At 46.3% G+C, this 16,456-nt stretch overlaps 1 protein-coding gene across 2 annotated transcripts in view; it reads left to right on the top strand.

The window, feature by feature from the left end:
- ETV6 (ETS variant transcription factor 6) overlaps positions 1–15,196 on the top strand; it is a 141,773-nt gene extending 126,577 nt beyond the window's left edge. For both annotated transcript variants that reach the window (XM_034645140.1, XM_034645139.1), the window contains 3 exons: positions 8,415–8,557; positions 10,457–10,557; positions 14,465–15,196. In XM_034645140.1, coding sequence (XP_034501031.1) covers positions 8,415–8,557; positions 10,457–10,557; positions 14,465–14,570 — 350 coding nt within the window. In that variant the 3' untranslated portion in view covers positions 14,571–15,196. The remainder of the gene's footprint in view (positions 1–8,414; positions 8,558–10,456; positions 10,558–14,464) is intronic.
- The last annotated feature ends 1,260 nt before the right edge of the window (positions 15,197–16,456 follow it).

Below are 16,456 nucleotides of genomic sequence, written 5' to 3' on the forward strand. Positions count from 1 at the left end.
AGGTATCTCTTATTTTTCAAAGGATAAGAAGGACTGTTGTTGAGGTTAATAAGTTAGAATAGACAGAATTTATGGGAGAAATCGGCACTGGAGGAGATAATGCTAAGTGAAATAAGTCAAGCAGAGAAAGACAATTATCATATGGTTTCTCTCATTTATGGAACATAAGAACTAGGAAGATCGGTAGGAGAAGAAAGAGATAAAGAAAGGGGGGTAATCAGAAGGGGGAATGAAGCATGAGAGACTATGGACTCTGAGAAACAAACTGAGGGCTTCAGAGGGGAGGGGGGAGGGGGAATGGGATAGACCGGTGATGGGTAGTAAGGAGGGCACGTATTGCATGGTGCACTGGGTGTTATACGCAACTTGAATCATCGAACTTTACATCAAAAACCAGGGATGTACTGTATGGTGACTAACATAATATAATAAAAAAATTATTATAAAAAAAAAAAGAATTTATGGGAGAGAGTTAGTGAGACAAGACCCCTGGGTTCAAACTTTTTATTGAATAGCCAGTGGCATATGTAACAGTGAACAGACTGCTTCTTTCTGGGCTTGTTTTCTATTTGTTATGCTCATGAAGCGATTGCTTGGTGGGGGGTGGTAGGAGGCTGGGGGTCCGGGCAGCATCTGTGAACCTTCTAGCACTTTTCTCAGCCCACAAAAGTTTTACTGGCCTGTGCCTTGCCCACGTGTTTCATATCCAAAGAGTCTATTAGCAGAGCGCACCGTAAGGTGACGAGGCTTAGCACTGGTGATGCCGTGAGTCATGTTTTCAGTACATACTGACATTCGTTCTTAGAAGTTGCTGATTCCAAAGCCGGAAGGGGATTGTGCAGATGAAGAAACGGAGATTCAGGCACATCCAGAGTCCAGCCTTGAGCTTCGTCCAGTGTTCTTTCCAACACACATTTCCTTCTGACCTGGACTCCAGAGCAGGGGGCTGGAAACTCTGGCCCGCGGGCCAAATCAGCCACCACCTCTTTTTGTAAAGCAAGTCTTATTGGCACACAGCCACACCCGATCACTTAGTGTCTGTGGCTGCTCTTGTGCCATGACAGCAGAGTTGAGCAGTTGCAGGAGAGATGGTATGGCCAGCAGAGCCTAAAATATTTGCAGACAACATGACAGGAAGCATTTGCTGCCCCCCGTTCTACGGCATTGTTGACGCGTATGTACCGTATGCTCGAAGTCGTAGGCATGATGGAGGATACGGAGGGAGAGAACGCTGTCCCTGCTCTCAAGGAATTACGTGCACTTTAGAGGATGAGGCATGCCTAAAACATGTAGAAGGAACAATAACAAGTGATGTAAGAAAGGAGACAAGTTCGAGACTGTAGGCTATTTGCAGACCAGTCCTGAATAGTTACAATAACATCGTGAACAGAAGTAAAATACAGCCGAGTGAAAGAAACTCTTTCTTTGCATACTCGGATGGTGTCGTTAAGTCATTCATTCATTTGTTCAAAAATGATCATGTATCTCTCTATGTGCCAGGCTTTTTTCTAGGTGATAGGGTACAGCATCTCTAAACGCCAAATTGTATGTCTTTGCTGACATAAGGCCACATCCCTCTGACTTTACGCCATCAAACAAACTAGCTCCTGCTTTGGTTTTCACTATAGACAGCCAAGTCTTAAAAGAAAAATTTTAAGTCGCTTTGGCTTTCTCTTAAAGTTCTTCAATTCCATTAAAATCTTCCTGTCTGCTTGTCCCTTCCTTGGCCTTAATCCAAAAACCTGCCAAGGAAGCAAGATGCATTGGCGTACTCGCTTATAATCCATTCATACTCCTTCGTTTGCTGCACAAACGGGATTTTGGAGGTCTGTACGGATTTGCTTGTTCCAGGTCTGTGACCCATCCAGTGAAGACGTATTCTTTTCTGGTGCTTATCTCACAACTTTTGCTAGTCCCCTGATTTTCTTTGCAAACATGAGCCTCTTCATGGTTGGTGAGGACATTATTGTTTGGTTGATCCTGGAGCAGATGAGACATAAAATTCCCCCCAGCACGTGCTCCCTCCCGTCCCAACCCTCTTACAACACAGGTCATGGCAATCTTTCAGATCTTTAAAAGGACTTTCAAAAATATGTTTATTATCTCTCAAGGTTGCATTTTCAACAGAAACAAAAAGATTTTAATCAAGGAAGACATGGAGTCTTCCGTACTGTTTTTTTGTCACCTGACGAGAACAATGTACTTTCCTGATCTGGCTTCATTGACTGGATGAGTTCTATAGGCACAGAAATTCAGTCCTGGAAGCCTCTAATCTTAGATGAAGAAAAATAAGCCTGAGACTCCCGAGTAAGCAGTTGGAGGTGTGTCCCCAGGGGTCAAGGACTAGGGGAAGTCAGTCTGTCCTCTTCCTCTTGTTTCCATCCCTACATCCTCCCCAGCAGTATTTAGTGCTGGTGACATGGTTTCAGATGAAGCTCATTTGAGCCTCAAGCACAGCCTTGAGGGGAAAAAGATGTTACGAAAGAGAAGCCTAAAGTGTTTATTACGACAGTGATGAGGGACAGCCTCATCCCCGGGCCTTGGTGGTAAGGTGGACATCCATATGTGTGCCTTTGCACGCAGGTGTGTCAACGTATGTTTTAGGGAAGGAAAGAACAGCGTTATGGGATGTCTCCATAAAACAGAGGGGCCCAGGGTTTCAGTACCAGCTAGAAGAGCCACATCGTCCCACACTGTCTCAGGCAGAGAACCCTCTGCAGGACCCCCCGAGGGCTCCCTACCCAGGGTCCCAATCAACAGCTGGCCCGCAGTATTCCCCAGGAGGCGGTGTGGGCCCGTAGGAAAGTGTGGACTCTGAAATATGCAGGATTGGAATCCAGTCCTCGTCTCCCAGCAGAGGTGCTGACTGTCCCTGAGGCCTGCTTTCCTTCTCCATCATAATGAGAATACTAATACCTATTTCCAGGTACTTTGGAGTACTAATGAGACAATATGTAAATACGCAGCACCAGTCGGCGAATTGCCAAACACTAGGGTCCCTTCTCTGCCTGTTTCTCTTTGCTCTACTGCAGGGCTGCAGGGAGTGAGGGGAGAGCAGCAAGTACAGCCAGCCCCACTGCCCACCTGGAGCTGGCCCGGGCATTGACCCGGCAGGCCTATGACCTGCAAAGGGCACCCCTTTGAGGCGCCCTAGTTTCCTTATCTCCTTGGAGATTCACTTCTGCACCCCTTCTCACCTCGGAGCCTTTGCTCAGGAATGTCCCTCGGGGCTCCGACTTCTCACACTGGCTGAGTCACTGCCGTGTATTTTCACTGAACTATGGAGAAATCAAAGAGCCCTAAAAGAGAAGGAAGTTTCAGGACAGCGTTTTTAAAAGATAAAACAGGAACAGCCACAGTGGCTGGGCGGAAAATAATAGAAGGAGCTTGAGGAGACTGGAAATTGCAGTGTGTGTGAAGGACACACATTTCTGTAATACAGCGTGACTGCTGGGAGGTTAGGGGTGCGACTTCCCAGGCTGCCCCCACCTGAGCAAAGCAGGGGCCAGGTGCTGCGAGGTTCCAGCTGGGGGCCTGAAGCTTTAAGTGTTCCCTTCCCTCCTGGGCAAGATTGTCCCTAGGTTAGAACCACTGCTGTCATGCAGAGTGGCAACTTTTTATTTTGTTTGTTACTTACCTGTTAACTCCACACCCCATGCAACCAGAGGTGCAAAGGGCCAGCCTCGTTGGGAGCTGTAGTCCCTGTGCCCCCATGGGGCCAGGAAGCCAAGATCTGTATTCCTCACCTTAGCCTCTCCCCCACCCAGCTTGCTACTGCACACATATGGTTTCTGTTTTCCTAAGCCCGCAGCAGAGCACAAGCAACTGCCCATTGCAAACACACCCCTGTATATCGACACAGCACTGGATTTATAAACTTTCTGCTTCCAGGTAATGGCTGATCTAGAGTTGAGGACAGAACGGGGGAAAAAACAAAAAAAAAAAAAAAAACGAGCTTTGGATGTTGTAAAGCCCGTGTTTCCATAAGCAGTGTTTCTCAAGCTTAGCACTCTTGACGGTCGGGTCAGATGATTCTTTGTTAGGGTATGGGGGGGGGGGCGGACTTGTGGGTCATGATATCTAGCAGCATCCCTGGGCTCTACCCACTAGAGGCCAGTAGCATCCTCCACCCCAGTTGAGACAACCCAAATTACCTCCAAACATTGCGAAATACCTTCTTTCCCTACTGGGCAACGTTGCCCCTCGTTTAGAACCACTGGTCTAAAGCAGAGTACAACTTTTTATTTTGTGTTTTTACTTACCTGTTTTGTTCTTGAAGCTGAAACGAATTTATTAACTTTTGCAATAAATTTAAAGAAATGAAACAGGGACACTCAGCATCTGATGAGTTGGTGATTATACCCACGGAACTGCCGTTTACAGACCTTCATTTAAAATTCCATTTGGGCAGTTAAAACAACATAAAATTACTTTCTCAGAAGCTTTCCCAAAATGTTAATTAACCACCATCATTAAACATTCCCTTTGTCAATAACTTGCCCACTCAGATTTTTTAAGCATCAGTTTTGTCTAGCCTGGTTTTTTCATTAGAAACCATGTTGGTTATGTGTGAATTGCCCATCTTTTTACAATCTCTGCTCCGGGAGCATGTACAATGAGTCTCTGGTAGGAGACAGACGTGGGAGTGAAAATATTTCTCCTTAACCACAGGAAAGGATTTTTTACAATGCCTTTTAGCTGTGGATACCCAGGGCACCTCACCCAGCAGGAAAGAGAATGTTCTCTCTGCAGCTGAAAAATGGCACTTCACTGGAGCTAAACCCTTTTACAAACTTCCTCTCGTGGAAGAGACGATCCAAATAATGGACATTTGTTTAGAATACCCACACACCTCAGTATAGAAGACCCTTTAGTTTAAGAGAAATGCACTTAAAATTAATGAATACCTTGTAATATAAATTTTTTCACATGCATGTTCAAGGGCTTTATAATAGGATAATCTTGTATTTATAGAGTTTGGTGAGTTTTGTTACATAGTATTAAGCATTTTCGCTGATGATCAGATAACATTGTATCTGAGCAGATGTGGATTTCGACAGAGCTGAAAAATTGCAGGTTAACAACCTCTAGAGGAACTAGGGAACTAAAAAGGATCTGCTTCTTATTTCATTGAAATCTTAAAAACAAAATAACTCCAGTGGCTTGAACTTCAGTTGTTAAAAAAAGGGGGGGAGGGGGAGAGGGTGGAAGGAAGGAAGAGAAAGAAGAAAGAAAGTAGAGAAAGAAGAGAAAGGAAGGAAGAAGGAATCTTATGTGGTCAGGCATTTATATTTATCATCTGGAATAATTTTTAACTAAAGAAACAAAACAATCAATAGTGTTATAAAAGCCACTTATACTCCAAGTTTGAAACAACTACTTTCTGCCGCAAAATTCCTGTTGCTACCTCCGTTAGTGACTGAGTAATTCAATATGTCTTGAATGTCAACATATTTTTATTACTCAGCTAAAGTTGGCTTTGCTGGTTTAAATGTCATTTAAAGTGATCAATTGGCTGTTTGTTTAGGGTTATTTTCACATTTGTGAAAGGGAAAAGTTTGCAAGAATCAAATGTTCTTGAAACATATAGGTAAAGTCTGTTCTCTGGTAAGCCCTGCCCTTCATTTACCCACCAAAGAGCAGATAACTTTCTCGATCTTTTTTGGTAATGGTTTACATAAAGGTCCAAGTTCGATGCCTCTGAAAAACCAGCATGGTAGCCCAGTGCTGGTTAAGCCCTTACTTGGAGAAATGGCCTGGTGCACATTGCACCGTTTTATGAGAAATAGAATGCATCACGACAGTAAAACAGAAGCCTCCGAAACAACGAAAGTAGAAGTCCACGTGCGGATGGGGATGGAAGGACCATCCACTTTATGCTTTAGCTCCAGTTGGCTGAGACGTGAGGGGAGTAGCAATATATTGTTCACCTTCCTATGGGCACAATTCCTTTACACCAAACTACTAAAGACAGTTTTTTGTTGTTAGTCAAATGAACGCTCTGGAGACTCGCATTCCCAATCCAGATGAATCCAAAGGTGCCATCAGGCCTCTTTGCAGCGGACACTATTTCTCCCCTGTAGAGAAGCAATAGAGGGGCTATTCACACCAACCCCCTTCGTTGTTCCTTCCAATTTACTGGCATTTTAGATGATGATATTTGGTTTTGTCAGATGTTTTCCAATTGGAGGCGATTGTGGGGAAATTAAAATGTCTCTGCCATTTGATGGTAGGACGAACACTGAATCCACAGCTCAGCCTGCTGTTTTCCATTTGTAGTAAAAATCTCGTGAGACAAGGAGGTGGCAGGAGGATTAAGACACGTCGCCTCACTGCTTTGCGTAGCAACTAGAATCGTCCTGTGACAAGTGCCTTAAAAATGAGCTAGATTCCTCTCAGCCTGCAATAGTGTGACACTGACTTCTCCAGGTGCTTTATGGTGCGAGGATTGGGTCCCCCTGCTCTCCAGAATGGGGTTCAGCTCCCGGAGTATGTGGTGTTTTTGCTTCAAGAAGAGCGTGGTTTGTCCTGTCCTCAAACACAGTAATTCACACATCCCATTAATGTTTGGACACAGATAATTGGGGGGGGGGGCGGGGAAGGCTACCATAAGAGAAGATTCATGGTCCTGTTAAGTTTCATGTTAGTTTCTTGAAAGACAAAGCCTTTTATAGAAAATGCTACATTTCCTTTTGCCCTTTAGAGGAAAGGCTGAACAGAGACCTTGCTCCAGAAAGTCCTAAATTGTACAAATATCTACCTATTAACCATTGTCTCTGAGAACAGACATCACATCAGAAAGAGCGGTGCAGAGCCTGGACTCCTACAGGTGTCACTCCCGAGCTGTGCCCTTGGAGTAAATTACCAAGCCCTCTAAGGCCCAGCTTCCTCGTCCATAAAATAGGATAGCGACAGCACCTGCCTCTCGAGGGGTCACCAGGGTCAAGTGCAGCCATGCTTGTGGAATACAAGCACAGTGCCTGCTCATAGCACCCAATACATGGCGTTGTTATTTTCATGACTTTTCCCTTCTCTTCCACCATCACAAATACAGTAATCCTGTAAAGGACGTGTTATTCCTGTTTCCCATATGAGGAAACCACCTCAGGGAGATTTAAGAAACTTGCCCAAGGTGACCTGACTCAATTCCCCTTGTAAAGAGACTCCCAAGAAGGGTGTGTTTCATTCCCTGGGAGGTGACCATGTTGACTCTAAAATATTCCAAGTCTCAATTAGACACTCCCCTCCAGGTGTGCCAGGCCTCACCCAACAGAAGGAAGTCAGCACGGTGTCGTGCAGGAGACCCGGAATTCAAATCCCAGACACCTGGGGCCTCCGAGGATTAGAAAGGATTCAAGGAAAGTGCTGAGCACACACACAGAATTCAGTCATCAATCCTTCACTACCAGCCGTTCTGGCTAGGGCCTGCCAAGGCTCCCAGAATCAACGAACCCCTGGAAATCAGAGCACCTTATTGTCATCTGGAGGCCGGTCCAGAAAGCACACCTAGATAGGACATGTCTGCCTCCATCCACCTATCCACAGGTGCCAGGGGGGCAAACTGCATACCATTTCGGCACATCCAGAAAACACTAGGACAAAGGAGAAGCGTGCAGTCTATGTCTTCTCTTTTAATATGCCAACCCACAGCCTAGCACAGTGCCTGGCCTGTATTAACTCAATAAATATTTGTGGCCTGACCAAGTGACAGAACATCAGTCCTCCAAATGGGAAAAGTGATTTTTTTGTCTTGGGTTCCTTTCTACCCTGATTTCATTGTAAGAAAACAACGTTAAAGAACTCCAGTATAGGCCATAATGAGAAAATATCTGTCCTCTTTTGAAAACCATGCTAGCCACAGCTCCTAGTCATACCAAACCAAAGTTTTCTTTCCCACAGCCTTTCACATATCACACTTCTTTTTGTACCACGTGGTAGCCTGCCCCGATCTTCTCGTCTTTGTCCATTCAGCCTCCAACCCCAGAGTAATCTTGTCACGCCACCAACTAGACCATGCTGCTTGCCTGGAACCCTGGGGCTCTCTACTCGCCCTTTGACCTCGCCTAGTGTTACCCCTCTTTTGGCTTGCTGTCTTTCATATGAGCTCTGCTCAAGTTTAAGTCATTGGTCATGACCTTGGACAAGCTGCTTCCTCTTCCAGATCGCCACGTCCCCATCTGTGGTTGGGAGGCAGATGGCCAGGATGGTCTCTGAGGCCTCCGGAGGTCAAAGGTCACCTTTCTCCAGCACCATCTGCCAGGTCTCTCTGGGCCCTGGTCTCCTCACTGTGAAATAAGAAAGACCATCAATCCGCGGGAGGCAGAAGTGATTACTTGATTATTTTCTAATTCTTGTTCTTAGTGTCTCAACAAGAAACTTACTCAAAAGTGTTTTCTTGCCCTTTTCCTCTGTAGACTGTAGATTGCTTTGGGATTACGTCTATCAGTTGCTTTCTGACAGCCGGTACGAAAACTTCATCCGATGGGAGGACAAAGAATCCAAAATATTCCGGATAGTGGATCCCAATGGACTGGCTCGACTGTGGGGAAACCATAAGGTAAAAGGGTACCAGCTATTTACTCTGCTGACTAGTGCCAAAATAAAGCCTTTATCTTCTGGGTACGAGGATAATTGCCTGGCTTCTGCCTCCTCAGTGTGCCCCTCATTATTTAGTTTATTCCTCACGGGGCGAACAATTAGACAGTTGCAAACGGAAGGAAATAATTAAAGATGCCACTTTCCATTTGTTACTTATGCCAGGGGCCAGTTAACTTCGCACCCCCTGGGTCTGTTAGGGCCGCGTTGGGAGCAGCCCTCCATCCCATCCCTCGAGCCGGCCCTGCCGCCCCTCTGTCACCAGGAACTGGGGAACAGGGAAGCTCCACGGGGCTCTGGGACTCACAGGGCATTCGGCAAGGGTCGCTTCTGTTCTGCTCGGTTAGAAACTCCCATGTCTGCAAAAGCCTCATTCTCCATGGAAGTGCTTACCCTCCAGTCTGCAACATCCCCTTGAAAAGCAGACAGGCCAGAACTGTTTGCCCCACACTTTCCCACGCTGCAAAGAGGGACTGGAATTTAAAAGATGCAATCTTTTATAGTTAGGAAAACTGTCAAAGTGCATGGATGTAAAAACTGGGTAAAACACCCTAAGTGTCCACTGTAGATGACTGGATAATGAAACAATGGTGTGTGTATACATACCATGGAATATTACTCAGCCTTAAAAAGGCAAGAAATCCTGTGACAGGCTACAACACGGAGGAATCTTGAGGTCATTACGCTAAGTGAAATGAGCCAGTCACAGAAAAACAAACATTGCCTGCTTCCACTCATAGAAAGTATTAAAAATGGACAAATCATCCAACCAAAGAGTGGAATGGTGTTGCCAGGGGTGGGGGAGAGGGGGGAAGGGGGGAATACTAATCAATGGCCGTAAAGTTTCCATTAAGCGAGATGGGTGAGTTCTAGAGATCTGCTCTATAACCTTGTACCTAGAGTTACCATGACTGTGGGACGCACTTAACAATTTGTCAAGAGCTGGATGTCATGTGAAGTGTTCTTACCACAGGAGAGGAAAAGAAAATAGAGACACAGAGCAAAGAGTCGCCCCCCCCTCAAAAAAATATTTAAGTAAATACATCTGTATCCCTACTCGAAATAAAACAAATGAGTCACCAACGTCCAGGCCTGAGCACAGGCTGGTAGATGTGGGACAAAGCAGGCAAGACACCCGGGAGGCACACCACCAGGGGAACTGAGTGAGAGGGGCCAGAGGCTGGTCGGCAGCCTGAGTTCCTGCCGGCCAGCCGTCCCCAGGCCACGTTGAGGAAGACCTGATGTAGGCCATGACCAAATACGGCAAGGCCCCGCTGACAGACTCCTCAGTGTGTGAGTCACCGAGAAAAATCCCGCAGCGGCTCCTGACTGTGCCCTAGCCCCCGGGGCTCAGAACCACTGTATTCTTCCTTCCAGAACAGGAATTTAAACAACAACAAAAAAAATCTCTTCCTTAAAATGACAAACCAGAAACACAAGTTGGAGAAAGGTCACTGCCACAAAAAAAAAAAAGAAAAGAAAAAAAGGAATTCTCTGTGGGTCAGAAGGTGAAGGATGGCCCACAGAGAGGGGGACCCTGCAGGAAATTGAGCAGAGCAGAGCTTGATCTTGGGAAAGGAAACAAGGGAGGTTGCCGCGGGATACGCTTTCTTAGCTGCAGCGCCAGGGCTTCTGACAAAAGGTGATTCACCTTCGGACACATCTTGGTAGCGTGTGGGGAAGCAGGGGGGTGGGCACCCGGGGCCGGGGAGGTGGCCGGTGAGCGGGAGCTTTCCCCAACCGGCAGGGCCGGGCCAGCAGCTGACGAGCTTTTATTTGAATAGCTCCCCAGCGTCTTTTCGGAGGTTGATTTCACTGTGTCTTTGTGCTTTTTTTCTCTCTTCCTCCTTTGAACAAACAGAACAGAACAAACATGACCTATGAGAAAATGTCCAGAGCCCTGCGCCATTACTACAAACTAAACATTATCAGGAAGGAGCCAGGACAAAGGCTTTTGTTCAGGTAGCACTTCCTTTTTCTCCTTTCCTTCTTTTGGGAGGATATTGTTTTCTTTAAATAAGAGGGAAGAAGGAGACTGTTAAGATCTCTACCTGCCTGTGTGACACTCAAAGCCATCGGGGCTACAAATTGGATACCAGATGCCGGGTGGTTAGCATTTTAGAAGAAAAAAAAAATTTTATTTTTTTTTTACTTAGGTCTGTCCTAGAGGAAAGCCAAAACTAAGTAAACACAATCTGACTCACCTTTAAAATAATGCAGTGATCAAATAGTATTACCTGGCGTTAACATCCAGTGCAGTTAAAAGGAACAACTGAAGTAACATCGTCGAAGTATTAAATCGAGGCTTCCAGGTTCCCAACCCTGTAAGCCAGGTCCTGAACCAGTATTTGTCAGACTGCGGGTCATGACCCATTTGTGAATCAAGAAATAGATTTAATGAGTCAGTCACAACTGGGTTTTTTTAATGACATAGAACCGAATTGGATAGAATAGAGTTGAAAATATCAGACTGTATCACATGAAATAAGAGTCCCTAATGATTCATGAAAATTTGGGGGGGGTGTATGTGTGTTGCACGTGCTGAGTCATGATGTAAAATGTATTTTTCACGATGCGTTATCATCAGAAGAGTCTGAAAGCTGCTGCACTAGACATTCCTCTTTCCAGACTTCCTCACAGCTAATGAGTTCCAGCCATTTAACCTACCCCGTAGATTGTGATTCCAAGTACTATGCAAGAGAGGAGAAAGAATTAAACGAGGAAGAAGAAGGGATCTAAAGGACCGATCAGGAGAGGTAGAAGTGGTGGTAATTGACGCTGGTGGTAATGGCCATGGGGAGACCCAATAAAGGCTGGGAGAAGGCGGGGTCAACACACGTGACGTTAGGTTGTGGGTTTGGCAGGTGGGACAGAAATGAGTTTCGGATGGGGCTAGAGAGATGGATTTGGAATTATCTACACACAGCTAGAAAGTGACACTTGGTACGAGTAGATGAGCTTGCTGGGATAGATTGGAAAAAGCAGAGAACCTGGATGTTAGCAGCGGGAGCTATGATAACTTAGGGAGAGGGGGAAACAATGGAGATCTTCAACAACAACAGAAAAGGCTGTTCAAGAGTTGGAAACAGAATGGAATGAAGTAAAAAAAATAATAATAATCCTCCTTTCTCTGGCTCTGCTGATGCTTCCCCTTCATCCTTCACCCTAAACTTGGTCCTCGGCTCCTACCATTCCTGGATGAAATGATCCCGTTACATAGCTTCAGTTATCACCTTAATGGTTAGACTCTGTATCCAGCCCTAAAATCCTCCTGAAATTCCACATCTCAATTTCCAAGAGCTTTTCATAGTACATGTCCACTGAAATACCACCTTGATATCTCAGACATGAAATGTTCAAGACAGACCTTCTTTGCGTACTAGAAACCTCCCCTCCCCCCATCCAGAATTCTTGTTACTCATCAGTGGCGTCACCGATGTTCTAAGTGACCAACCTTGACATTGGAGTTATCAGTGACTCTTCCCATATCCAGGTTAGTCATTGTGCTGGATCGTCCTTGGCTCTTCTATACCATTTCCACTGCATTCTATGTTGTTGGGGCTGGAAGCCTGGAAACCACATTTCCCAAGATTTCTTACCAGCAGATTCCAGGTCGGAGTTTACCAATGACAAGCACTTTCATGAGAATTTGGAAGATGTAAGAAAGGCAAAAGCATTATTATTGCTTCCCTGTCTAGACGTTATAATTTACCCCTAGATTAATTCATAATCCTTTCTACCTCTGGTCCACTCTCCTGCCTTCCAAATTCATCACGCACCCTGCCAGCTGCCCTACAACACTAATATGAGTCCCTGTGCCAGAAACTTATATCCCTTTCACTTTTGCTTTTCTTAATATATATGCCCTTGTGACACCTGGGTGGCTCAGTCGGTTAAGCGTCTGCCTTCGGCTCAAGTCATGATCCCAGGATCCTGGGATCAAGTCCCACACCAGGCTCCTTTCTCAGCAGGGAGCCTGCTTCTCCCTCTGCCTGCCACTGCCCCTGTTTATGCTCTCTCTCTCTCTCTCTCTGACAAATAAATAAAATCTTTTAAAAAAAAAAAATCTGTCTACCTACCTATCTGTCTATCTGCATGCCCTCTAGGTCCATCTCAAGTGTCCTGCCCTTCATGAGGCCTTCTTCAACTGCTCAAACACACACAGATATCTTCCTCCATCATCTCTTGGATTCCCTTGGCCCTAAACCGCCTCATGATTTGCATTTACAATAGTCGTATATGTGAAATCCTTCTCCCCACAACTAGGTCATAAGATTCTAGAAGGGAGAGGATTATATTTTATATAATTCTGTTCTAAACCTTATGGAGGCTTTCAGTAAATTTATTTTGACATACCGATATGGACTATCAGAAGCTTATTATGGAAAAGTAGTCAAGAGAAGAAAGGGGGTAGTTTGCAGTACCAAATATAGCATATGTGTGGATTTGGCCTCCGGAGGTTGTTAGTGACTTGAGATAGTGGGGAGAAGTTTTAGGGGATGAAAGGAGAAGATTGACTGCAGCCTTGACAAATCGTACTGCTTGACCAGTTCAGCAATAAAGGGCAAAATAGAGAAGAAGTAGTTGGAAAGTTTGTAGGCTTCCAAGAGTGATTTTCGACAATATAAAAGGACAGAATAGCACTATTAGTGAGGAGAGTTGGTCATTTTTGAGGAAATGAGTGGTGGAAGCCTGACCTGCCACAAAATGAAGACTTCTTGGTATAAAACCCAGTGTGTAATCAAGCAAAGTGTTAAATTGTGGGTACTTTTTACAGGATTTGTAGGCATTGAGAGAAGGGAGATTTCAGTAGGGACCGGCGCTATTACATGGCTGTTTTATGAGGAGGCAGAGCTCAGAGAAAGGAGTAGAGAGAGAAGGCCAGATAAGGTTTGGAGGAAGGCTTGAGCCGTGATTGGTATAAGAAAAAAGTCTGGCCGGGCTAGAGTAAAGGGTTCATGCTTATAAACAGTGGGGGCCCAGAGTTTCCTGGGTGGAAATGACCAAGAGGCCAGGTGGGCCAGCTGAAGAGTGTATCCTTGGCTTTATCTGATAAGTGCTCATCACAGGCTTTTGAACATGGAGTGACATGAGAAAGAGCATGTTTGCAGACAGTTTCTGTGGCACAGGGCAGAGTGCCTGGGAAGGGAAAGGTGTGCAGGGCCCGAGTGGCGCTGTCAAGGGGGCGCTCCCACGGTGAGGCTTCAGTGTCTGCACCCAGCCTACCTTCCTGAACCAGGGAGGTCATGGTCGCAACAAGTCACTGATGTTACTTCCACCGAGAAGATAAGAAGATAAGGCTTGCCGTTTGCACCCAGCTGCAGAGAAGATAGACTAATGGGGATTCATTGCTAGCATGTAGGGTGGATCGGTGATAACATTGAAAAGGATTCTTTCTTTTTGCCTTTCTGATTTCCAAGAGCACCACTAACTTGCCCTGTTAGGAAAATTTTCCATTTGATGTTTAATTGTATCCTTTGAGTTAAATTAAGTTTTGCATACCATTCCCCAGGCTCACGGTCTGGGATGGAAACGGATCTACAGCTCTCAGAGGTCACTGGAAAATCTCTCTAAAAATAAGAAACCCGGATCAGTGAGCTGTACCAGGGTTCCCTCGTATGGCCGTGCACGAGGCACTACACAGCTCCAAGGGGGGCTGTCTTCTAGACTCTCTTTATAGTTCTTTTGTCATTTTTCAGGCTGTCAGAGAAAGGGGCACCTCTTTCCAGTAAGTTAGCATTACTGGCCAGGTTCAGTAGCTCTCCAGCTATTTGAGGTGATGGGGCCTCTGCTTTGAGTTGAGAGTTCAGGGTGGGGGCAAACTTGAGGAAAATGTAATCTCTGGACTCCCCCATCTCCTCTTCCAAAGGTTTATGAAAACCCCAGATGAAATCATGAGTGGCCGAACGGACCGTCTGGAGCACCTTGAGTCCCAGGAGCTGGATGAACAAATGTACCAAGAAGACGAGTGCTGAGGGAACCAAGCCCCGGCCTCAGCGGGGGGCCGGCAGCTGGGGGGGGCCCCCTGCCCAGCAGGGCCCTGGAGGCGTGGCCAGCAGGCGGGCTGAGAGCTGAACCGGAAGAGACCGGGGAAGTGGGAGTGACACTTGTCTCACGTAGCAGGAGGGCCCCCAGAGCACCTTAGACAAACCACCCAGCAAAGGCGGGGCTGGAATTCTGGCCGAGGGCACGAGCCTGGGACTCCTGGTTCTGTTTCCTCCTCATGTGGAACCTCTCCATCTGTAATTCCTCACCCTCACCCGTCCACCTATTGTTAGTTTCATGGTGTTTTCGGTTTTTTGTTTGTTTGTTTGTTTTTTAAAGACCATGCGGTTTGACTTTTCATCATTCATACAGGGGAAGACATCTGAGGTTGTTTTCCTATGGAAATATATATCTATTATATATATCTATTTTTTGCAAATCTCACAAAGTGCGGCAAGCCCAGCTGGTCAGGAAAGAGAACACTTGCAAAGGGTTTCAGTTTCCTCTTTATCCTGCCACGTGGATCAGGTTTGTGCCTGTTGCTGTTGGGTCTTGGCTGGAAAAAAAAAAAGAAAAAAAAAAAGATGCTTTTAAAAAAGATAAAATGAAAAGGAGAGCTCTTTTTCTCCCTCTCGCTCTTTCCTTCCCTGCCTCCTGTCTGTCCTCCCTCCCCGCCCGCTGTTGAGCCTCACATGCCTTTTAGCAGAGTTGAGCCTCCCGGAGAGTGTTGAGTGTTGGTGACGCCGGGCCGGCATCAGTGGTCTGGGTGCTTTGCAGACGGCACCGCGAGATCAAACCCACATCCCAGCATCTGGCTACCCATGGGAGGGAGGCCCCAAACCTCACAGGTGCTGCATTCCTCCAGAAAGAGAAATGCCAGTCCAGCAGGCTGCTGCCCCCCCCCGACCCCGCCCCGTGGCTGTGAGAACCCCAGGACATGGTGGTTCCACGGGACGGAGGATTAAGGACAGAAGGCGGTCTGCGTCATTCAGAAGGCCCCAGCATCATGGGATTAGCGTGCAAGTTCCGCAAAGTGGAAAATACAAAACCCCAAGGGTCTGATGGTCAGAAACTAGGTGGAAAATGTGCTGCAGGGGGGAGTTGTGCTTCCGGCGCAGGGGATTGAGGCTAGTGAGGGGGAAGGTCTTCTCTGCTCCATCCCAAGGCCATCTTGTGGTCAGTTTCACACCCTCGCCTGGTGGTTGTTGGTTTCGTTGTTTTTTTCCATTCCTAGCCTTTTTTTTTTTTTTTTTTTTAATTTTCCTGGTCCCCACAGGACACAGGGCATTTGAGAGGGGAGGACCCTGGAGTACAGTCACTTGCTTCTGGTGTTTGCCAAGCCAGGGCAGACAAGAAACTCCTCAGATTCATTACCTTTTCCTTCTCTTCTTTTATAGCTATGCGTCAGAACAGACCTGTTTGTGGCTCTTTTTCACCTCAACGTAAGATCCATAGTATCTTGTAAAATGAGGGAAGTGCCACCTCTTAGTACTTTTGACGATAACAGATATTTTTAGAAAGCTGTTTTAGGGTTTTTTTTTTTTTCCTCTTCTAGCCACCTGAATTGACTCTCCCAATACAAGTTCAGAATCCAATATTAGGAGGACAGTCTTTTTTAATCCAAAAGATTAGACCTGCCTTACAAAGCACCCCGTCCTCGTTTCTCTGTTTCCTCTACTCATCGAGTGAGCACCTCACAGCTGCCAGGGTCTGTGTATATGCCATCAGCAGACTTCGCGGGGAAGCTGCGAGAGCCCCGGGTATCTCTTCAAGCCACTTCCAACTGCATCAGGCAGGTGGGGGTTGGAGAAACACAGGCAGGAGGAATTCTCCCCCAGCCTTACTGACAAGGACACCAGCCGGGGGGGTGGGGTGG

Source organism: Ailuropoda melanoleuca, chromosome 16 (genome assembly GCF_002007445.2).
Source record: "Ailuropoda melanoleuca isolate Jingjing chromosome 16, ASM200744v2, whole genome shotgun sequence".
Lineage (NCBI taxonomy): Eukaryota > Metazoa > Chordata > Mammalia > Carnivora > Ursidae > Ailuropoda > Ailuropoda melanoleuca.